We start from the raw sequence: 24989 nt of genomic DNA on the forward strand, positions 1-24989 counted from the left end.
TTAGGGTTTAGGATTCTTTATCACTCACAATACCATGAAATACAAACATTGGAAAGTAAGAAGTTAGATCACATAGGAAATCCCCAAAGAGGAGGGCGTAGCACACAACTTTGGAGCGACAAGGAATGGGCACGTCCCGTTATACAAATCACCACCGACAATGCGATCAACCTCATAGATCAAGTGATGGTGCTGCCCTTCAGCTAATGTTGAAACTTTGAAACAGATGAGTGTGAACTGTATGCCGAAGACTGAGGGAGGAATGACAGCACAAATGCTCTGTTGACAAGGATAATTTTAGAACAGAGACACTTTGATGATAAAGAATTAACCAAGGATAAATTTGAGAGGCCTTTTGATTGTTGCCTGACAAGAAATGGCTTCAGAAAACAAGAAGTTGCTTTTTTAATAGTCCCTGTATGAATGTAGTGTACATAAATGCTATTTTGTTTGATCAGAATTCATTCAACACCACAAGCCTAAAATTGAGGGGAAAAGGAGAAACAAAATGAAAAGTCGACAGATTGACTATAATGGATACAGGAGAATCCAATGCCTTGAAATCACAGGAAAACAGAAACAATGTGTTGGTGTTTTTATTCAACAGTCCCTGAAGTAAAGCATAATCATTATGGTAAATTAGTAAATCAGTCAACGCAAGATCAAAAAAGAAAAAATAAAACTCAAAGTAATAACTAGAGAATCCTGCACCATCTTCTAATCTTATCATATCTGCCTGTTTCTCATAAATTAGTGGGGAAAATCAATGTTTCTTCCTATGGCACATCGATCACTTGAATAGTCTGCAATGTATCAGACAGTGCAATGATCAAGTCACCAGGCTGGACCATTCTTCTAGCCTTGAGCAAAGAAAAAGTACGGTTCAGATTGTTCTCCATGTCGTCTGAGAAACTAAGACGAAATGGTATCAGACCCCACTGAAGATTCAACCGTCTTCTAACTGATGCTGAAGGAGTAAATGCAAACACTGGACAATCAGGGCGACAACGTGAAAGAAGTGAGGCCATCTCGCCAGTCCTCGTAAAGACGAAGAGTGCATCGACACCCAAGTTGTTTGCTGCAAATCACAATCAACGAGATCAACAAATATGCTGAAGAACAATCTTAGGCACAAAACTCCACTAAAAGAGGATATTCATTTAACAATACAAGTTCATCTGCAATAAGAGGACATCCATTTGAATTTTGAACACTGCATAGGCTGTTGCCTATGAGGATTTATAATGCTTGTAGTATAAGATTTTCGTGTATTCTTCTGAAATAAATAAATAAATAAAAATCTTAGAAAAGGCCAGCATATCCATATTTTCTATTTTCCAACGTAAAACGTTTTATTTTCCCTCCCAAGTACCCTTTGTCAAACCCTAGTAGCTTTTAGTATATATCCAAGTTCTTCCTTCTAATCTTTTTTAATTAATTGTGATATTCACCTAGGATGTTAGTTAGATCATCAGAAACCTATCTCCTTATTCAATCCTTTGCTGGGCCAGAAAGTCAGATGTCAATCAGGTTGTCTAAACCACATAAAGGAACTAGATAGCACCAAGTCACATCATTGTCATAGCAAGAGAGACCATGGCAGTTCCTAGAAGCTAAGAATAAGCAGGTGTTAGCATAAAATTAGTTCTAATGCCAGCTTTTGTCTATTAGTTGCGTCAACAACGAGGGCACACTAATAATCCCAAAATGTTGTATTTGGAATTTTACCCAAAAAATTGCTTATACAGTGCAAAATTGTTAGATACAATTTATTTTAAGGAAAACAAATATATATCTCAATATCATGTAGAATTCTTACAATACATTTGTCCTTATGGAGTGGGCAATCCTCCTAATACGGAAACAAATAGCAATTTCTTAGAGATAACCTCCTTATTAGCCATAAATACTATATATATATATAGATATAAATAGGTGGTAGTTATCAATGGAAGTTACAACCAACTTCCTTATTTTATGCATAGCAATACAAGTTTCTTGGTTCTATGTATAAATGATGTTCTTCTTATGTGGCAGCATGGGCTGATGATGTGGAATGGAGATCGTATCAATACCCCCTCCTTTGAAAGAAGCCTAGTCCTCAAGGCGGAATGAGGGAAATTGTGCAACGAGCAAATCATAATTCTCCCAACTAGCTTCTGCAAGAGGTCTATCGAGCCATTGGATTACGAGGTCCAAAGAGGGGCGCCCGCCTTCATTGATCCAACGATGATTCATTACAGTGGCAGTGTTAGTAACATCTCCCATTTAGAATTGACAGGAAGTGACGGTGTGTGCAAAGTGTTATGTTGTCCATAAGCACGACGTAGGAGAGAAACATGAAAAACTAGATGCACTTTGGAGGAATGTGGAAGAGCAAGCTTATATGGGACTGGTCCAACTTTTTTTGAGATAGTATATGGCCCAAAGAATCGGGGGACAACTTTTCATACCTGCTCTTGGCTAAGGAATGTTATCTATAAGGTTGGAGATGTAAAAACAAAAACAACATCACCAACTTGAAATTGGAGATCACGTCATTTGGAATTTGTGTGTGACCTCATACGAGACTGAGCTTTGACAAGATTGTCCTTCAATGTGCGTAGCATAGCATCCCGTGTAATTAACTGGTCTTCAAGATCAACAATATTAGTTTCACCATGAATATAAGATTGCAGATGCAGAGGATCTCTATCGTAAACAATGCAAAGAGAAGGACCAGATGAACTATGGAATCTAACATTATATGAATATTCTTCCAAAGATAAAAACTTGGACCAAGAATGAGGATGTTCACCGGCAAAACAACATAGATAAGTTTCAAGGCAGCGGTTCACAACTTCAGTTTGTTTGTCAGTTTGCGGATGGTAAGCAGAACTCATATAGAGTTTAGTGTGACTGAGCTTAAATAATTCTTGCCAAAAAGCACCGAGGAATATCACATCTCTATTAGACACAATAGACCTCGGTCGCCCATGGAGACGAACAATTTCCTTACTGAATAGGTGCTAAATAGATTTGGTAGTAAAGGGGCGAGATAGTGAAACAAAATGGGCGTATTTGTTCAATCTATCAACTACAACCAGAATAGTATCATAACCTCCTGACTTCGGCAAATTAGTAATGAAGTCTAAAGAAATATCCTCCCAAATTCGGTCAAGTATGGGTAGTGGTTGTAGCAAACGGGAGCTAAAGCTTAATATTTAGACCGTTGAAAAACTAAACAATTTTGAATTCAGGTTTTAACATCATGCTTCATGCGTGACCAGTAAAAACTTTGAGATAGCCTCCATGACCAGCGGTGCAAGTGTCATGAGATTCAACCAACAATTTTTGCCGTAGTGAAGACTGCTCAGGGATGACAAGCTTGTTTTTGTAGTAGAGTAAAGTGATCCTATAATATGTCTGCTGCAGCTCCAGAAAATCCAAAGGGAAAGGAATGACCATTGACAAGAAATCAGCATGTTGAGGTAGGCGCGATAAAGCATCAGCTCCTGTATTTTCTACCCTTTTTTTTGTAAATGATGGAGAAATCGAATGGCAACAATTTCAAGAGAAATCGTTGTTGTTCGTTTGTCGTAAGACACTGGCCGAGCAAAAACTTAAGACTACAATGATCAAAAGTGACAAAGAAATGTCGACCCAACAAGTAATGCTGTCATTTTTCTAATGCCAATACCAATGCCAATAACTCACGGTCGTAAGTAGATTTGAGTCTGTTTGAAAAAGATAAACCTTTGTTGAAATAAGAAATAGGATGTCCATGTTGGGAAAGAATGATCCTATGCTTTCTGATGATGCATCACATTCAATAGTAAATGCTGCATTAAAATCAGGAAGATGAAGAACTGGAGCAGATGTAAGGGCTAGTTTCAGTGTTTGAAATGTTGCAGTAGCTGCTTAATGCCATTTGAAGTTATTCTTCTTCGTGAGATCAATTAAAGGTTTGGCAATCGGACCATAGTTATTGATGAATCGCCGATAATAACCTGTGAGACCAAGAAAATCACATAGCTCCTTCACAGAATTTGGTAGAGGCCAATGATGGATAATAACCTATAGTTTATCTGAATCCATCTCTACACCCTTGCATGAGATAGTATGGCCTAAGAAAGATAGTTGGGATTGATGAAATAGGCATTTGGACCTTTTAGCATAAAAAGTATGGTCCCGCAAGAGCTGGAAAGCGATGGACAGATGTTGCTGGTATTGTTCAATATCAACACTATACACTAAGATGTCGTCAAAGAAAACCAAGATAAACTTATGTAAATAAGACCGAAATAGCTCATTCATTGCTGCTTGAAATGTAAACAGAACATTCGTAAGACCAAAGGGTATGACAATAAACTCATAGTGTCCCCAATGAGTCCATAATGCAATTTTGAATATATCAGGGTGCATTCGGATCTAATGATAGCGAGAGCGCAAGTCGATCTTGGAAAAAATTATGGCACCATGTAATTCATCCAATAATTCATCTATATTGGGGATTGGATATTTACGAGGGATAGTAATTTGATTAAGGCGCCTATAATCCATACACATGCGCCAAGAATGATCTTTCTTCTGCACTAAAAGTACGGGACTGACAAACGGACTAGTACTTGGTCGTATAAATCCTAATTTCAATAATTTGGCCGCCTGTGTTTCAATTTCCGCTTTTTTAGAATGAGGCTAGCGGTATGGTCTGATGTTTGGTGTTGTAGCCAATGGTATTAAAGGGATAGAATGTGAATGGTGTCTAAAGGGCGGAAGCGCCTTAGGTTCATGAAACACAACCTCAAATAGGCTTAATAAGTAGTCGATTGGACATATGGTAACCAGTGGTTTGGCAGGAGTGTTAACAAGTTGTGATTTGGTTGTTGTAATCAATGGCTTGACAGATTCTGCAGATTGCTCCTTAGCCAAATATTGGAGTGTAGCCTCTGAATAAGATGATGTTGTTACCCCCTGAAGTTTGTACTGTTTGCCATCTATATAGAAAATCAAAAACATCTCATTCCAATTTGTTTGTACAGTATTTAAAAATGCTAATCATTTTATTCCCAATACGAGATTTGCGCCTCCAACTGAGGACGATAGTAATCTTGGAGAATACTCAAGCCTAATAACTACACTTTAACTTGTTGGTGCAATCGACCTCCAGGATTTTGATCAGTGTTCTAAAACGCGGGCTAGGCGGCCGCCTAGGCGCCGCCTAGTCACTGTGCGGCAGCAAGCCGTGCCGGAAAACCCCCAGGCGGGTGACCTCGGCGGCCCAGCCGCCTAAGCGGCTCTCGGCGGCCCTAGGCGGGCCTCGTCGGGCCTCCGCGACACGTTATTTAGGTTTCACTGTTTTGATATTTTGTTCGAAATTTCCTGTTTACGCCTTCGTCGTCTCTCAGCGCCGCTTCGTCTTCTCATCGTTGCTGCGTAGCTGCATCGTTGCGTCGAAGGCTTCGTCGCTCCGGTAAGTTTTTATGTTTTTAAGTTTTTACGTTTAGACTTGATACATCAACAAAAGAACAGTGTTGAGTCATCGTCGCGGCACATCTCCGGCGACGCCGGACGCGTCCGCAGCCGCCGGACGCGTCCGACAGCATCGCATGATGCTTCCGGCGGCGCTGGAAGCTTCCCGCGACGCCTCCGGCGCCACTGGAAGCAACGGCGGGCTTCGCCGGACACGGCCGGCGGAGCTGCCGGCGGCGCCGGAGGCCTCCCGCGAGGTGTCGGTGGCGTCCTACTGTCGCGCGAGTCACGAGACGGCGTTTTTTGTTTTTTTTTTAATTTAATAAATTCAAACAATTCCTTTAAAATTTAAATATATTTAAAATTTATTTTTTTAATAAATTTTATTAATTTATATAAAACAAATTTAAATATATAAAATTCCATTATTAATTTTATAATTTATTATTTATATAATCACTAATCAGATTTTAATATATAAATAATATATTTAATTTTTTTAATAAATAATATTAAATATTAATTTATATATTAACAGATTTAAAAATTATAATAAATATTATCATTTATCAGATATTCAGATTTAAAAAATAAAAAATATTTAAATTTTTAAAAAATATAATACATATTATTAATTTATATAAATCATATTTATAAATTTTATATATTATTAATTTATATTAATCGAATTTATAAATATTAAAATTATATTAAATTCTAATAAATATTATTAATTTATATAAATCAGTTTTAAAAATATGAAAATTAAATTAAAATTTTAAAAATTCCAATAAATAATAAATATTATTAATTTATAATTATATATAACAGTATAAAACAGATTTAAAAATATAAAAAAATATATTTAAAATTTAATTTATTTAAACACATATCTAATAAATTTTATTAATTAGATTAAGATATATAAAAAAATATTCTCAGACTAGTTAATGACTTAATGTTATTAAAATATTTTGTATTGTATGCCTGTATCTGTATAGTATAATTAAATATTTAAATTTTATTATCATGTTATGTCTTGTTAGTTATTAATATATATAATTTTTTCAGATTATATCTGTTATCAATGGCAAGTAATCCATCTTCGACAGCATCTGTCACTCAACCCGAATCCGGGATTCTTAGAAGAAAGTCAAATGACATCGGATGGGAGTTTGGGATATTGATTGATCCTAAGAACCTTGACAAAATTAAATGTAAGTTATGTGGAAAAGCAATGTCAGGGGGAGTGTATAGGATAAAGGAGCACATTGGAAATATACCTGGAAATGTATCTGGTTGTCGAAAAGCATCTCAAGAAGACAAAAATAAGTGCAAACAGGCTATTTTAGAAGGGAGGAACAGAAAGAAGAACAAAATAATGGAAGAACAGAGTTGTAGAGCAGAGATGGCTATTTCCGTAGATGAAGAAGAAGGTCTTGAAATTGAAGGGATGGATGGAGTTAAAAAACCTCTTCCACTTGGCCCCATGGATAGATATGCATCGACAATTAATCCAGAAAATGCAGGCTCCAGTGGAAGTAAAGTGCTTCGTCAAAAAAATATAAATGAAGCTCTTTTCAAAGAGAGAACTCAACAAGTTCAACAATATGTTAGGAGATGGGTTTATGAAAATGGAATCTCATTCAATGCTGTTGATAATGATAGCTTCAAGCAACTAATGGAGGCAGTGGGTCAATTTGGACCAGGATTCAAGCCTCCAACTCAATATCAACTTAGGGAGCCACTATTGAAAGCCGAAGTTGAAAGAACAAAACAATTGCTGAAGAAACATGAAGAAGAATGGGCAAAGAATGGATGCTCGATCATGACAGATGCATGGAGTGATAGAAAAAGAAGAAGCATCTTAAATTTGTGTGTTAATTGCAAGGAGGGTACTACATTTTTAGAGTCTAAGGAGTCTTCAGAGGAGGCGCATACAGCTGAACTTATTTTTGAGTATGTTGACAAGTGTGTTGAACAAATAGGAGCTCAGAATATTGTTCAGATTGTAACAGACAATGCCACCAACAATATGGCTGCAGCTAAATTGATGAGAGAAAAATGACCCGGGATCTTTTGGAGTTCATGTGCAACTCACACTATTAATCTCATGCTTGAAAGTATTGGCAAACTTCCACGATATAAAAAGGTGATTAAGCAATCCAAGGCTTTTACCATTTTCATCTATGCTCACCATAAGACTTTATCATTGATGAGAAGTTTCACGAAGAAGAGAGACATAGTCCGACCAGGAGTTACCAGGTTTGCATCAAATTTCCTCACATTGCAAAGTTTGATTGAAAAAAAAGCTAGTTTAAGAGCCATGTTTACAAGTGATATGTGGGAGAAATGTAAATGGTCAAAAACAAACAAAGGAAAATTGGCTTACTCTACAGTGATGAGCATGAGTTTTTGGAATGGTGTGACACTTTGTTTGAAAATATTTGCTCCTTTGGTAAGAGTTCTTCGATTGGTAGATGGAGATAGAAAGTCATCGATGGGGTTTCTATATGGGGAGCTTCTTCAAGCTAAAGAAGATATCAAGGTGGCTCTGAATAACGTGGAATCAAATTATCAGCCTATCATAGTCATTATTGAGTCAAAAATGAAGGATAGACTTGATACATCATTGCATACCACTGCATTTTTGTTGAATCCTTATTTTTACTACAAAGATAGTTCTATTGCTCTTTATGAGGAGGTCGCAATGGGGATTTTTGAATGCATGGAAACTTTGCATGCCAATGAGTTAGATCTACAAGATACAATTATTAACAAGGAATTTCCAAAATATAGAAATAAGACTGGGTTGTTTGGAAAAACATTGGCAGCAAAAGCATGTGAAAAAAATGATGATACATTTGATCCATGTGCATAGTGGAGTACATACGGTGCTCACACACCTAACTTGCTAAGGGTGGCATTGAGGATACTTTCATTAACTACAAGTTCATCTGGGTGTGAAAGAAATTGGAGTACATTTGAAGGAGTAAGTTTTAAACTTTCAGTCTACTCTTTAATTAAATTAGTTATAATTTTTAATGTCTACTCTATATTCAGGTACTAACTATAATATTTACTTTCTCTGTTTTTTTTTTAGATTCATACAAAGAAAAGAAATAGATTGGATGCCAACAGGTTGAACAATCTAGTATTTGTCCAATTTAATGTTAGATTGTTGAACAAACAAAAAAGAGAAAAAGAAAGAAATGTTGATGTCCTTCTTGCAAAAGATACTTCAAATGCACAAGGTTGGATTGTGGACGGGGGGAAGATGATGAAGTTGAACTAGGTTCTGGGCTCACTTGGCAAATGGTTGATGAAGCAAGTGGAGCGGATGAAAATCTACAACCCCGAAGAAGCTCTAGAGTGAGAGAACTTCATGAAGATGATTTTGAATCTGAAGAAGAAGACGAGGATCACAATAATGATATTGAGTTTGTGTCCGATGAAGAACAAGTTATTAAAAATTATGGAGAAGAGGAAGCAGAATAAATACGAGTTTATGAGATATTATTAGTTGTGTAATTTTGAACTCATTTTGTTAAGACATGATTTACGTTATTTAACAATTATATTTTGCTTAGTGGTTACTGGTTACTGATTCACAATGCATTGTAATCTTGAATTGAACTATTGCTACTATTTTCCAATGTTCTACTGTTTGCTATATGATTATGATAACTTACTGCATGTTCTATTGTTTAACTGTTTTTTTTAACTCATATTTACTAAGTCTAGTATATTTCCTTTGCACAAAACTATTAATTTTCTTTTATAGTTTTTCATTTTTTGGTATTGGAAAGTATGTATTTATTTCAGCATACATAGTTAGATCTCCATTGCTATGAAATTGTTTAAGACAACATTTAGATTTGTATATGACATTATCCACAGTCCACATGAAACAAGGAATACCGAGGAATCCGCCTAGCGCCGCCTAGTCCCCGCCTAGGCGGCCTAGGCGCTGGTCCGCCGCCCGACTAGCGCCTAGCGAATTTTAGAACCTTGATTTTGATATTTGTTTGACAATATGTTTAATGGAGCTTGGTTAAGGTTGACATAGTCAATTGAGAAGTTTAGTCAGGTCAAGGTTAACCAGATGACTAGCAAGTGGTGAGTAGTCTACCGAGTGACTAGCAAGTCCAAGTAGGTCAAGATGACCTGATGCTTGGCAAGAGGAAAATCCTAGGGGGAGATAACCCTAGGTACCTAGGGAGAGGTAACCCTAGGTCAAGAAAACCCTAGGGGACGATAACCCAAGGTACCTAAGGGGAGGTAACCCTAGGTAATGAGAATTCTTAAGGAGTAAACTCTAAGCAAAGTGAAAGTCCTAGTAAGTAAAGCTAGGTGGTGCACTCGACCGGACTAACGAATTTTGGTAAACCTAAGTATAGTTTTACCAACACTATTTTGCCTTACTATTCTCGACGTTATGCTAATTTAGTATTGTAGAAAAAGTCTTAGTGGATCAAGTGATCAAACATTAAACAAAGAAAGTCCAAACAGGTCTGGAAGACCCGATGTTTGGCAGGTGAATTGAGGTAAGCTAATGGAGATAGTGTGGTGAGATCGTGTCCTAGAAGGGGCAAACCTTAGGCACTTATCCAAGAAGAAACCAACGGAGATTTCTAAAGTTGAGATTAGAACAGTCCTTACTGTCTTGTTCATACATTAATATATCTGTCTAACTCTGTTTTGCAGGAGCACTATTATTATTGTATTTGTGTTAACTCTGTTTTGCAGATAAAACTGAGTTCCGGGTTGACCAAGGTTCTGTCGATCGAATCGTAGGATTGGTCGATTGATAAAGCAGAAATGGCAGAACTCGTGACTTGGTAAATAGGCGGATTGGTCGACCGATAATGGGGATCAGTCGACCGAACCAAAAATGGAAGTTACAGACGATCAGATCGAATCTTCGCTGGAATGGTAATTCAAGAGTTCGATCTACCAATAGGCTTGATCAATCGACCGAACAGCGAAAATCATGGGATCAACCGATTCGAATCAACGAGAGAAGGAAGGCACAGGGTTCAGTATACCGATAGAAGGATCAGTCGACTGAACGATTTTTTGGTTGACTGAACTCTGCCTATAAAAGAAGCCCTCGAGCACCGAGCCATACACAAGCTTCGACAACTCTACTTCGAGAAGTTCTCTAACAACTTTGCTACATCTCTATTTAATTCTTGTTGGTAATTTTAATATTGTCTTGCACTTATTCTTTGAAGATAGTAGGACTGTTACTATCATCATATCATATTTGTACGATCTTGCCTCTTCGGAAGAACTAATATTAGTATTGTCCAACAAAAGTGGTCAAAGATCACGGGCATTGGAGTAGAAGTTGGCTGGGTTCCGAACCAAATAAAAATAACCGAGTCTTTAGTTTTACCCTTTTTTTTTTTATTTCCACTGCAATTCTTACTTTGATTCAATTTTACATTAACGATAAAGAAAAGATTTTTAACGAACGAGATTCAACCCCCCTTCTCTCGGCTTTCACGATCCAACACAACTGCCATACAAATTTTGCTGCAACGTATGATTTCGCTATTACCACTCGCACACCAAATGTAGGCGTTGATTGTACCAACAATCAAAGGTCGTCGACTAACTTGTTAGACATGAAATTGTGCGTGGAACCGCTGTCAATGAGGATCAACACTGGACAACCATAGAGAGTTCCTTGTACTTTCATTGTAATGTCGGAAGAACTACCAAGAATAGCATGAAAAGAGATTTCTACCATATCATCCTCTCTTCCCTTTATTTCAATTTCTTATGTTTCCTATAACCATTTCTAATAATGAATATGATATTGGTTTGCAACGATATCTAGGATTGAATTTTTCATTACAACAAAAATAAAGGCCCTTGTCTCGTCGTGCTTGTTTTTCTGCATCCTAGAATTTCGTTGGTGCAGTGGTGTTGGAAAAATGTGTCGATGAGAAATATCGATTAATGTTGAAGTTGGTATTCTGGAGGGGAATGTAATTAGTGTTGTTTCGACCTTACACAGCCATAGTAACACCCTTGAAATTTTTATTCGTCTTTGACTATGTTTCATATTTCAAGGCTAGATTCATTGCTTTATAAACACTCCGAGGTTTGTGGATTTGAATATCAATTTTTATTTCCTCATGTAATTCATTCAAGAAAACACCTAAGAGGCAATGTTATGGCCAATGTTGTACACGAGTAGCCCTTTTAACAAATTCCTGGCGATATTCTTGAACACTGTGAGTTTGTAAAATATTACAAATATGTTCATCAGGATTCTGAAATTCGGCCGGACCATAATTCTCTTGTAAGGCTTGAACTAAATCTTCCCAATCTACCAACGATCGCTCACTATTGATCCAGGCAAATAGATCTAATGCATCATCCTCTAAGTACATAGCAGCCACATCTACTTTCAAGTTCTCAAGTGTTTGGTAATAACGAAAATATTTTTCTGCTTTGAGAATCCAACCTCTAGGATCACCTCCCTTAAAGTTTGGGAAATCCATTCTGGTGTGATGTTTACATGAAAAATTACGCTCCCAGGAATTATCATATTCGTCAATATGGATTGAATGTTGTTGATTATCATTCTTGTGGATCATGCCACCCATCGTAGGATTGTGGGCTTGTGATTTGAGAACAGCCACATCAGTGGCTAACGCATCCAAACTATTTTGGAATTGATAGCCGAAAGTTGTTGTATGATGACCTCCAGTATTGGCGGAGGAGAAGAATGTATAGGATTGTCGGGAATCGAAGTTGATCGAGTATTCACCATTATGGCAGCAGATGTGGGTAAGGATTTTGATGGCTTTGATACCAAAATGTTAAATACAACTTATTTTAAGGAAAACAAATATATATCTCATTGATATCACTTAGAATTCTTACAATACATTTGTTCTTATGGAGTGGACAATCCTCCTAATACGGAAACTAATAGCAATTTCTTAGAGATAACCTCCTTAGTCCTAAGTACCTATATATAGATATAAATAGGTGGTAGTTATCAATGGAAGTTACAACCAACTTCCTTATTTTATGCATTGCGGTACAAGTGTTATGTTTTCTTGGTTCTTCAAGAATATGTATAAATGATGTTCTTCTTATGTGGCACCATGGGCTGATGACGTGGCATGGAGATCGTATCAAAAGCACTAAAAATCGATGTACCTTTATTCTTGTTCTACCAAATGGGATCTATTTTGAGGTTGGTTTCAAGAAACACCAAGAAAAATACTCTTTAGCACAAATAGGAATCAAGACAAATATTGAGAAAATTGACTTTGCTTAAGAAGCATTTATTTCTGCCATTTACAGTTATATCTTAAATAGTTAAATGTGATACTGAATTAGATGGAGTAAACATATATATAATCAATTTAATACCTAGTTTATCATACTCCAGTAGATGCATGAATAAATATCCAAGGAATAAAATTGAGATGAGCCTTGAAAGTCTAGATGAATAGAAATAGGCAAATTGAATGTGAAGATACTTTACCAATTGTAGCAGCCGAGTTACATATTTCCTCTGAAACTTTATCACAGAAAGAAGATGAAATATCTGGAAGATCGATTTCCTCATGAATCTTCTCTTCTCTCCACCATTTTTCAATTCGTAGGCTTACATTTCTAAGCACAGTCAACGCTTTCTCCGGATATTGGCCCATAGCTGACTCACCTGAGAGCATCAGAGCATCTGCCCTCTGTTTAACAGCCTCTGTGACATCAGCAACTTCCGCTCTAGTTGGCGTTGGATACTCAATCATAGATTCCAGAAGCTGAGAAGCCACAATTACAGGTTTGTTAAGCTGTCTGCACAATTTAACAATTTTTTGTTGAGCTGAAGGGACTTCTTCAAGAGGAATTTGAGAACCCATGTCTCCTCTGGCTATCATTGTTCCATCTGATGCATGGATGATCTCTTCTAGCTTTTTCAAGGAATCAAAACTCTCAATCTTTGCGATCACAGCAATTTCACTGAAATAAGTAGTATAAGCTATCATATAAGAATGTATTATTGCTTTGAAAAGTCATATCAATTAGGCCCAGATGATTCTTTCCCAAAACATATTTGGTTAGTTGGTTTTGCTTCAAGATTTATCTTTCTAGTAGAATTTTCTTCCTCACCTGTACTCATCCTCTATGGTACAGAGGCAAAGGAAATTAGAGACTCATGAATATGCAGTAATTAAGTATCTATCCGATATGAACATGTGTCATTTGTATGATTCTCATATAAGTTTGAAAAAACAAATACCAGTTAAGATGCATAATATTACTCAAGAGAGGAAAACTTGTCCAATAGGAAACCATACTGCATTAGAAAGCCAATAATTCAAGTTTTCATTCACCTTCAATGTGAAAAAGCTTTAACTACTCCATCAAGATTTTTTAATATTATTCGACAATTAGACAATCCATGCATTGACACTTTCTTAAATCTCCTCAGCAGATCTATATGATTTGGCATTTATGCTCTCTTATTTTCTCCAAAAAATGAATACAAACCCATATTTGATATTGCATTAAACTTTCTCTCTTCCAACTTATCCCATTATTTTTAGTACCAGAATCATCAAAAGTAATCCTTAGTCAACATTAACAAACTAAGGAATCGTTCATGTAAGTCTGGAAAAACATTATCTTGGAGTAAACCCTCTAATCTGTATTGTTTCACCAATGTTGAAAATAATGATCATCAAATGCCATCAACCATTGTAGCTTATGCGGAACCAACAAAATTTTCAAAGGAACATTTAAAAAAAAAACATCATGCAATTTATGAATGTGTACAGGAACTATAAATGAGCTGACCCAAACAGTTGAAACAAATATGGTTTAATTATAATGATAATGTGTAAGAACTATAAGTGAATTTTATATTACAGAAAGTTTTAATGCAAACACAAAAACAAATAAATTGCTTTTGTAATTGAGGGGTTGAATTGACATGAGCAGATTTTAATCAAAGGAATATAAATCCAGATATGCACAAATAAACATTCATAAATACTCTCAGTCACATTTGCTAATCTACAAGCTATAAGGTCCAAGTCTTAGACCAAAGGCGAAAACCTTAGAGAATAAACTTTTTTGATGATCTATATAGTCTAAAAAAAACTTTGCTAGTAGTGTGCATGATCTATAGAAGAAGCAAAAAGCAATACATATTGGGAAAAAATTAAAATATATATATATATATATATATATATATATATAATGGAAAAAGGACAAAAAATGCTATTTACTTGTCAGGGCTTCTTGCAGCTATATAGCTCTTAAGATGATTTATGACATCTGCAGACTTGACAAAGGAAACTGCAATGAAGTCCACACCCTCAGATATTGCAGAGTCAATATCAAGCCAATCCTGCACATATTCAGGTCATCAAAACAAGGATGAAGATTAGTGATGAATTTTGACAGACATAATTAGGTAGCTAATATTTCTTACTTGTATATCACCTATCTTCGTATCAGTTTTTGCACTTACAAGGGCTGATTACGAACAAACAGCTAAACCCTGAATATGGTTTTGTTTTCCTTGTCCCACTTACAAGGAAAAAATGAGCCAGAATATTTCATCACTGACCAATTCCATGATATTCATCATTTAGAAATATGATTTAAAATCTGACTCAATTATTGGAGTGAGATTAAACCATGCAATTGCAACAGATTAAAATGCATGAGGTTTTATGAAAAAGTACACCAAACTTAGATGATCCAATGATGTCACAAAAGGCAACTTTTTATGTTCTTCTATAGTGTCGAAAAATATAACATCCTCCAATAAGGTTGATGGTGACTTTTCGACATGGCTTTTGAACTGATATTTATATTTTTGCTCATCCAATCAATAAATCAATTACATAAGAAAATTGTTAGATTCAAAATGAACATCAAAATGAGAGCTTGAGAATAAATAGAACTAGTGATGTTTAAAGAAAAACAATCTAAAATTTAATTTACAAGCTATGAATCCTTTCTCAATTTGTAAGAGCACAATTCATATACTTGTAATTGGAGTTTAGAATTTTCCAAAAGTAACCACACTAACCCTTCAATAAGGTTGATGGTGACTTTCAGGTATGGCTCTTGATAACTGATATTTTTGTTTTTTGTTCATCTAATCAATAGATCAATTACTCAAGAAAATTGTTAGATTCAAATGAATGTCAAAATGAGAGCCACGGAACAAATAGTACCGATGTTTAAATAAACACAACCTAAAATTTACTTTGCAATCTAAGAATCCTTTCTTAGAATAACATATACTCGTAATTGGAGTTCAGAAATTTCCACAAGTAACCACATTGAGTGCACATTTTCAATGGGAAGCACAAACCTTAGAAGAAATTGTAGGAAGCATTGCATTACGTTCTTGGACTAGTCTTCCATTCCTCCGGAAAGTAAGATTAGCACGTGGCAACAACAGCCCAGGATCATTGCACTGGCATTTTACATCTGGACCTATCTTTTCAATCACCTCAAACCTAACCATTCCTCCGTCCACAAGAAGTTCATCGCCAACACTAACATCTGCATTAGTTGCAACAAGACATGAGACACCATATGGTATAATGTCCTTCACTTATCAAAAAGGGAACAAAAAAATCTGAATCTTTGACCTTCAGCAAAGCCATCATAATTCACAGCAATGGTCCGTTCTGGAAGCGCTGCATCAAAAGCTCTTACACTAAATGTCCAAATCTCTCCATCCTGTGTAAGACAGAATGTTAACAAGGTCAGGTGTCACATCACTCCAAGTTCACCAATTTCAAATCAAATATAATTTAGTCCCTATGGTTTCTCCACATGGACAAGATTGGATTAGAATATCATCTTGATTGTATTCATATCACTACAAAACTTTTATTCATAGTTATTTTGTGGATTATGACAATGATAAACTGGCTTACAGTTTGAAACTGATTTTGTTTGTGTACTCGTTGCATATGATTCATGAGAGACCCACGAATTGTGAAGAACTTAAGTTTGGTTCAAAACAAGTGTTAAGATGATATAACTAATGTAGACTCGCAATAAGGCTTGAATTTCCTCTGCGTGATTCTGGATTAATATATCAGTTTGACAGGTTCTTTCATGGAATCACGATGCATAGGAATGTCACGCCTCATGTCATGCAAAGTGATGACTGAGATCCAACAAACTGTATTGCATGGTTAAGACCATCCATTATTTCCACCTACTAATCTACATGTTACAAAACTTAGTGATACATGAAACACACAATTCAGATGATGTCTTATTTCAGGTTCAGCTGACCCACATGATACTAGGAAGAAGAAATTCATTGCAAATCCAGCTACTAGTAAGCTTATATGATGTCTGGAATTTTAAGAATTTTTTTTTAGAGAAGCACTAGTTCAGATAAACAGATATCCTTGATGCAGATCTTGTGAATTGTGAACCATGTTCATATAAAACATTAAGGACAAAATGACACATCGACCATTTTCCCTTAATTGTTTACCAAGGGCAATTTTAGCAATAATATTCTCCAAATAAGACCCCTCCTCCATCTAGTTTGCACCTATTCCCCAAAGATAAAATTTTCAAATAACACAGGCAGTCACAATATCATTAATGCATTTGAAGTAGATGAAGAAAAGTTGCACAACCACTAGGAGGTTCAAATAATAAGATTGCAGTGGACATGCTTTTGATTTTTAACGAAGCTATATTAGTTCATCTCCAACTCATCACATTGCCGATCAATTTTGTTTAAATTTGCAAGCATATTTAAAATTATCTGTGCTATGTTGACCTATCGTTGACTAATAAAGGAGTGCACTTCTCCTGAGCAAAGGATATGAACACAATAACAACGAAGAATGATAAGCATATGAATTTGAACTCCCCGAATGCGGAATACTTTTGCAGAGCTTAATGATGCTCATACCTTGCATTATATAAATGCCGGAATGAAATAAAGGCGAAAGTAATCGTATGAAGCAGGTGCAGGAAACTAACCTCGGCCTTGACAGAGGCGTCACCATCGAGATCCCCCATGTGGATCTCACTCCCCTCGGTGTCCACCATCACAGCCACGGCGAACCCCTTCTCCTCATTGAGGCGGCGGACCTGTCGGATCACCTGGCGGTGCCACTCGCGGGTGCCGTGGCACATGTTCACCCTGGCGACGTTCATTCCTCCGACAGCGAGCGCCTCGATCTGCTCGGCGGAGCAGGTGGCGGGGCCGATGGTGCAGACCAGCTTGGTCCGCCTCGTGCTCCGGAATCCGTTCTCCCGAAGCTCCGCCTCGGTTACGGCGTCTACGTCGATGGATGCGGCACCTCCGTCGGAGGGGGTGAGGCCTAGATCGCGGAGGGAAGAGGAGGCGCGGAGGGAGAAGGAGCGAGGGCGGGAGCGAAAGACAGAGGCGTAAGGGAGCAGCGAAGGCTTGCCGGAAGATAGAGCGGGGAGAGAAGGAGAGGGGACGGAAGGCGAGAGGAAGTGGAGGGCTTGTGCCGCCATTGCGATTGCTTGCTCGATCGATCGATCGATCGAAGAGCAGAGAAGAGGATGGTTGATTTCTAAGAGTCAGAGGGAACGAAAGTGGTCCGCCAAGTGGGTCCCGAAAAAGCTTCCCCGTCCGACCTGACCGACGGTATCGTCGCCATATACGATCGGACGGTCTGGTCTATAGAGGCTGACGGCTGACCGTAGAGGTGGCTACTGGTTGCTGACAAAAAGAAACATCAAACGCTGAGTGCCTTTGCATTTCAACGTTGACTATTAATTACTTATTATATTTTTACCATAAATTACAAATATATAATATATTTTACCACAAATTTTATAATGACATTTATGCATTCATAGATTTAGTAACTACAAATATAATAAGGCATTTTACTAAACCGTTTAGGTAGGTTTATGAAGTTTCATTTTACGTATCTAATTTTTAAAATATTCAAATCAAGTAGTATATTTCTCAAATGTTCCTTCTTATTGTTCATGTCATTTCATTCGAAACTAATTGATAGAATATGAGAATTTTAAACATATAATGATATTCATTAATCAACATCATTAATAAATTTCTAAAACTCTTTTAATTCGAAAAATAAAATTCTAAATCATTTCAAACTAAAATTAATATACTCATAGAAGTCTCTTTAATATATTTATATTCTCATATCTAAATTTAATAGTGTAAATTCATAATAATGCATTTTTGAATAGATAAAGTAAAAATATAAAGAATTCTCATGATTATATTGTGAAAGAAACTATTAAATTTAAATCCGTATGTATAAATATATTAATGAGGTTTCTAAAATTATATTCATTTTCGTTTGAAGTAATTTGGGATTTTCTAAATCTATCAATGAATTTCATATAAAAGTGATTGATGGTATAAAAAATTGGAGGGGGTATTTTAAGAATATGCTATATGATTTAGGTATTAAGAAATTAGATTTAAGTTCATTGAAATGTCAAATATAATTCTGTTTTTCATTATTTTAAAATTATATATATATATAGAGAGAGAGGCTGCATCGTCAACCTGTTCTATATAAAGTAGTATATATAAAATAATGCAGTATAATATTTTAAGAATCAAATTATGAATAAAATGTTATTTTAATATATATTTTTTAAAACAACTCTTTTTCAATGAATAAAGTATTATCGATCGCCTTTTATATATATATATATATATATATATATATAGAGAGGTTGCATCGTCAACATGTTCTATATAAAGTAGTATATATAAAATAATGCAGTATAATATTTGAAGAATCAAATTATGAATAAAATGTTATTTTAATATATATTTTTTAAAACAACTCTTTTTCAATGAATAAAGTATTATCGATCGCCTTCCATTTCTTCTTCAATTTCCACAATTTGCAGCTTTTGTGCTTCGTCATTTTGAAACAGGTCTTATCTCTCTCGGCCGGCCATGGCGGGCCCATGAAACCCCATGAAAACTACTCAACTAAATTTATTTTATATTATTTTATTGGATGCTACTAAATTTATTTTCACTACAAGAAATACCACATTAGCATATTGTGTCACTAATTGTCACTAAATACACTTAGCGACTGATATTTTCATTTTTCAATCTCAAAGATATCGATTGCAAATGTCTAGAATTTAATTTCCGTCATTAATTTATGTAATCAGATTAAGTTAGATCATATTATGTTTGATTCTTGTATTTAAGTGTGCAGGAACTTAGGAGCACAAAAAATCGAATGAAAGACGTAGCTAATGAGAATGATGACACTGGAAGAGAGTTCACAGGTCCAGTGCATTCGAAGGACGAGGTGCTGCAGAAGAATACACTTGCGGACAAGAGGATGTAGGCGATATTCGAGGGACAAGAAGCGAGGAAGGAAGCTTGCTCGAGGAGAAGATCGAAATTGAGTTCAGGTGAGCTCAACTTCGAACCGACGGAGAATCGCCCAAAGAAGAGCGAGGAAGAGTTAACTAATTTTAAGGGTTAACTGCTTGAGGTGCTTGGTGGAAGGCGACTCCAACAGGATTAGAGGCGTCCTCATGCCTTTTTTTAGTGGAAGGCACCTTCAACCATGTTGGAGGCACCCTCTCGCCTCCAATAGAGGTATCTTGAGTTGTCGGTTACCGTTAACTGACTGTTGCGAGTGTATATAAAACTTTATGTTGGATCGATATGCACATGAGGGGGGTGAATCATGTGATTTTCAAAATTTATTTCTCATTTTTAAAATCGTGAATGCGAACGCAACGGAAAGTAAATAAGAAATCGAAAACAAAAATCACAAGAAAACATAACCAGTTTACTTAGTTCGGAGCCTTCAGCGACTCCTACTCCAAGACCAGGTCCCGTGGATCTACCGATGAGTAATCCACTAAAAATCTCTTACGGTACCTCCAGAAGAGGGAATCGAGTACAAGGATTAGAATAAGTGCAACATACTGCACTTGTCCTTTTATAGAAATTAAGTACACAATCAAAATTCGTTATCGACACTTAAGGATCAAAATGGGAGCGCTCGTGTGTCGTTGTCGGTCTACCGACCATGATCGAAAGTCCTTAGAACAGTCGTCGGGTGTAGTAGTTTTGTAGCAGAGTCATAGCAGAAGCCTGGAGCAGTCGGAAGCTCAAACGGATGCGCAGTAGCTCGTATATCAGTGTTTTGTCAAAACCTTCTCGAGACTACCTTCAATAGTAATTGGAAGGTGCCTTCCATAGCTGTTGAAGGCGGCTTCCATAGTTGTTGAAGGTGCCTTCAACCTGATAAATTTGATCCCGAGCAACCCAGCACTTATCCGTAACTGCATCCAAAACTTATCCCGCGGAAGGCACCTTCCATAGCCATGGAAGGCGCCTTCTATGAACAGTACGAAGGCGTTTGCACTACTTGAAGTGATGGTTGCTACTCGGAAAACCTAGAGGTTCCACTGTACAAAAATTTTGTACAAAGGTCTGAACCTTTTCCTAGCTACCATGTGTTCTTTTAAATTAAATTTTGGATCGCCTGCGGAACTTAACACGTTTGATCCAAAACTTAATCTATTCGTTCTTTTAGGTTTTGACTTGGGTTTCCTGCGGAACTTAACACGTTCGACCCAAATCACCTTAAGTTATTAATTCCATTAAATATTAATTTCCATAATTGGTTCCCAGTACTGACGTGGCAAGGCACATGGCCTTCTTGGATATGGGAGCAACCACCACCGACTAGACAAAACCTTTTATGGAAAGCTAATATTTAATTTCCTAAAATAACTTTAGGTTAACCGAAAAGAACAATCAAATCACAAGGGAAAGAAAAACAAAAGAACACTATATCGAAAACAAATTCGAAACTCTAGAATCATATGCCTCTTGTATTTAGTATTATTTCCAAAAATAACTAGTATGATGTGGAAACAAAAATTACTAGTTATACCTTTTAGAAAGACCTCTTGATCTTCTACCGTATTCCTCTTCTAACCTCGGACGTTGTGTGGGCAACGATCTTCCGAGATGAGAACCACCAAGCACCTTCTTCTTCCTTACAAGTTTCGCCATCAAAACTTCTCCTAGGATGAAGAGGTTCGGCCACCACCACCATGCTCCAAGGGATGCTAGAAAAGAGGCTTCTTTTCTCTCCTTCTTCTCCTTCTTAGATCCGGCCACCAAAGCTATCTCCACCATGAGAAGGTTTCGGCCACACAAAGGAGAGGAGAGGAAAGAAAGGGTCGGCCACACCCAAGGAGAAAAGAGAGGAAAAATAGAATAGAGTCGTTAGCCTTGAAGCCTCCTCTACCCCCTCTTTTATAATCCTTGGTCTTGACAAATAAGGAAAATTTAATAAAAACTTCCTTAATTCTTTTGCCATTGAAAAGGAAAATTTATTTAATTAAAATAATTTTCTCTTTTCAAATTATAATGGCCGGCCACTCTTCTCCCCAAAACAAGGAAAGTTTTAATTAAAACAAAATTTAAAACTTCCTAATTTGTTTCTAGAAATTTATAAAAATTTCTCCAATAATTTTAATCTCTTCATGATTGGTTAATAAAAAGAAATTTTATAAATTAAAATCTTTCTTTTAAACATGTGGATAATTTCCAAAAAGGAAAGTTATCTCTAAAAATTAAAATCTCCTTTCAATCTACAAATAAGGAAAGATATTAAATCTTTTCTTAATCTTTTGTAGAAACTAATAAAAGAGAATTTTTAATTTTTAAACTTTCTTTTAAATCATGAATATAATTAAAAGGAAAGTTTTTACCAAAATTAAAATCAACCTTTTAATCTACAAATAAGGAAAGAGATTTTAACTCTTCTCTTAATCTTTTGTAGAATCTTATAAAAGGAAGGATTTAAATTTTTAAACTCTCTTTTAAATTATATTATCCACATAAGAAAAATTTTAAAATTAAAATTCCTTTTTATTTTAATAGGGACGACCACATGAATTCACCCATGAACATACCCATGGCCGGCCCTAGCTTGGTCTCCAAGCTAGCTTGGTCGGCCCCTATAGGATGGGTAAGAAGGTGGGTATAGTACTCTATAATTAAGAGGCTACGATAGGGACCGAGAGGAGGAATTGGTTTTGGTCTCCCGATAAAATTAAGCATCCCGTGTTCGCCCCGAACACACAACTTAATTTTATCAATAATAATTCATTCCACTAGAGAATTATTATTGAACTACCGCACCAATCCCAAATTACATTTTTGGGCTCCTTCTTATTATGAGTGTGTTAGTCTCCCTGTGTTTAAGATATCGAATGTCCACTAATTAAGTGAGTTACTGACAACTCATTTAATTAATATCTAAATCCAAGAGTAGTACCACTCAACCTTATTATCATGTCGGACTAAGTCCACCTGCAGGGTTTAACATGACAATCCTTATGAGCTCCTCTTGAGGACATTATCAACCTAGTATCTCTAGGACACAGTTTCCTTCTATAATCAACAACACACACTATAAGTGATACCATTTCCCAACTTATCGGGCTTGTTGATTCATCGAACTAAATCTCACCCATTGATAAATTAAAGAAATAAATATCAAATATATGTGCTTGTTATTATATTAGGATTAAGAGCACACACTTCCATAATAACCAAGGTCTTTGTTCCTTTATAAAATCAGTATAAAAGAAACGACCTCAAATGGTCCTACTCAATACACTCTGAGTGTACTAGTGTAATTATATAGTCAAGATAAACTAATACCTAATTACACTACGACCTTCTAATGGTTTGTTCCTTTCCATTTTGGTCGTGAGCTACTGTTTATAATTTATAAGGTACTGATAACATCATCTTCTGCATGTGACACCACATACTATGTTATCTACAATATAAATTAAATGAACAACTACAAACAAATGTAGACAATTTGACCAAATGTGATTCTTTATTCATAATAAATATTTATGCCAAAAGCTAGGCTTTTAGTATACACTCTAACAATCTCCCACTTATACTAAAAGACTAAGCTGCCATATATGCTGTCATACATCTGATTCTCATGCCTTTCAAAAAGCTCTTGCCTTAAGGACCTTAGGTTATCATCTGATGAAATCTAGGCGGCAACAACTTCTCCTCGTTATACAATTTCTCGTATTGGGTAGTACTTGCGCTCTATTGTGTTTACTTGCCTTATAGACTCATGGTTTCTTCGAGTTTGTTACTACACCATTATTATTACAATAAATTGTAATAAACTTTGGACAAACAAGAAATCATATCTAAGTCTATCTTGAGGTAATTAAGTCATTCAGCTTTTATGGCTACCTCAGAGGCTTGCCATATACTCAGCTTCTATGGTGGAGTCCAGAAAAACACCTATGCTTATCACTCTTCCATAATTATGACTTTTCCTCCTAAAGTAAACACAAAACCCCGAGGTCGACTTATTATTGTCCCTATCCGATTGGAAGTCAAAATCCGTGTAACCCACAGGGCCAAATTAACTGCCTTGTAAGCTAGCATATAGTCTCTAGCGCTTCTAAGGTACTTTAATATATGCTTTACTGCAGTCCAATGTCCTTGTCTAGGGTTACTTTGATATCTGCTAACTATGCCCTTGGCAAAACAGATTTCTGATCTTGTGCATTGCATACATTAGGTTGTCTAACTGCCGAAGCATAAAGATCTGCCTACATGTCCTCAATCTCCTTTGATGTCATCGGAGACATCTCTTTAGATAAAGACACTCCATGCTTAAAAGGTAAGAAACCTTTTGAGGAGTTTTTCATGCTTAAAACGAGCAAGGATTTTCTGATGTATCAAGCTTGGGATAAGTAAAATATATTTTTTTCTTTCGATCCCTTATTACTTTGATCTCAAAAATATATACATTATCCCAAGTCCTTTATATCGAATTATTTGGACAACCATACCCTTACTTCTGACAACATTTTGATATTGTTTCCAACTACCAAAAATGTTATCTACGTATAGTACAAGAAATACCACCACGTTTCCATCACACCTTTTGTATACACAAGACTTATCCGTTTACTCAATAAATTCATAGGTCTGGATTACTTTTATAAACCGGATGTTCCAAGACCTTGAAGCTTTGCCTCAGTCCATAGACTGATTGAGCTTGTACACAAGATGCTCTTAGCCCTTTGCAATGAACCCTTCTGGTTGCTTTATATGGATGCTTTCATCAAGACTTCCATTAAGGAATGCTGTCTTGACATCCACTTGCCAAATAGATAAAAGAATCCGGATAGACTTAAGCATGGTTACCAGTGAAAAAGTTTCCTTTTTCATCAAGCTTTGCTTTGAAAGTTACTACCTTCCTTTCTATCCCTCTTTTCCTATTATAGACCTTTTTACACCCAAAGGCTTTTACACCATTTGGTGGTTTTACAAGCTTCCAGATTTTATTAGAATACATATATTCTAATTCTGATATTCATTACTCTTTGCCAAGATGTTGCATCTTTATCTTGGAGTGTTTCGTCATATGTCCGGAGATCAAGTTCATGTCCTCCAGGGATCGAGTCCAAAAACTCTCCCAAAACATGAATCTCTT

At 36.2% G+C, this 24989-nt stretch overlaps 1 protein-coding gene across 1 annotated transcript; it reads right to left on the reverse strand.

Moving 5' to 3' along the window:
• Nucleotides 1-524: 524 nt before the first annotated feature.
• LOC122055992 (pyruvate kinase isozyme A, chloroplastic-like) lies at nt 525-18157 on the reverse strand. The gene is made up of 6 exons (XM_042617718.1): nt 17467-18157; nt 16101-16191; nt 15818-16011; nt 14718-14839; nt 12968-13446; nt 525-1078 (listed from the first exon to the last, which is right to left on the reverse strand). The coding sequence occupies exons 1-6, from the start codon at nt 17968-17970 to the stop codon at nt 777-779; spliced, it is 1692 nt and encodes a 563-aa protein (XP_042473652.1). The 5' UTR covers nt 17971-18157; the 3' UTR covers nt 525-776.
• Nucleotides 18158-24989: the final 6832 nt, after the last annotated feature.

Source organism: Zingiber officinale, chromosome 1B (genome assembly GCF_018446385.1).
Source record: "Zingiber officinale cultivar Zhangliang chromosome 1B, Zo_v1.1, whole genome shotgun sequence".
Lineage (NCBI taxonomy): Eukaryota > Viridiplantae > Streptophyta > Magnoliopsida > Zingiberales > Zingiberaceae > Zingiber > Zingiber officinale.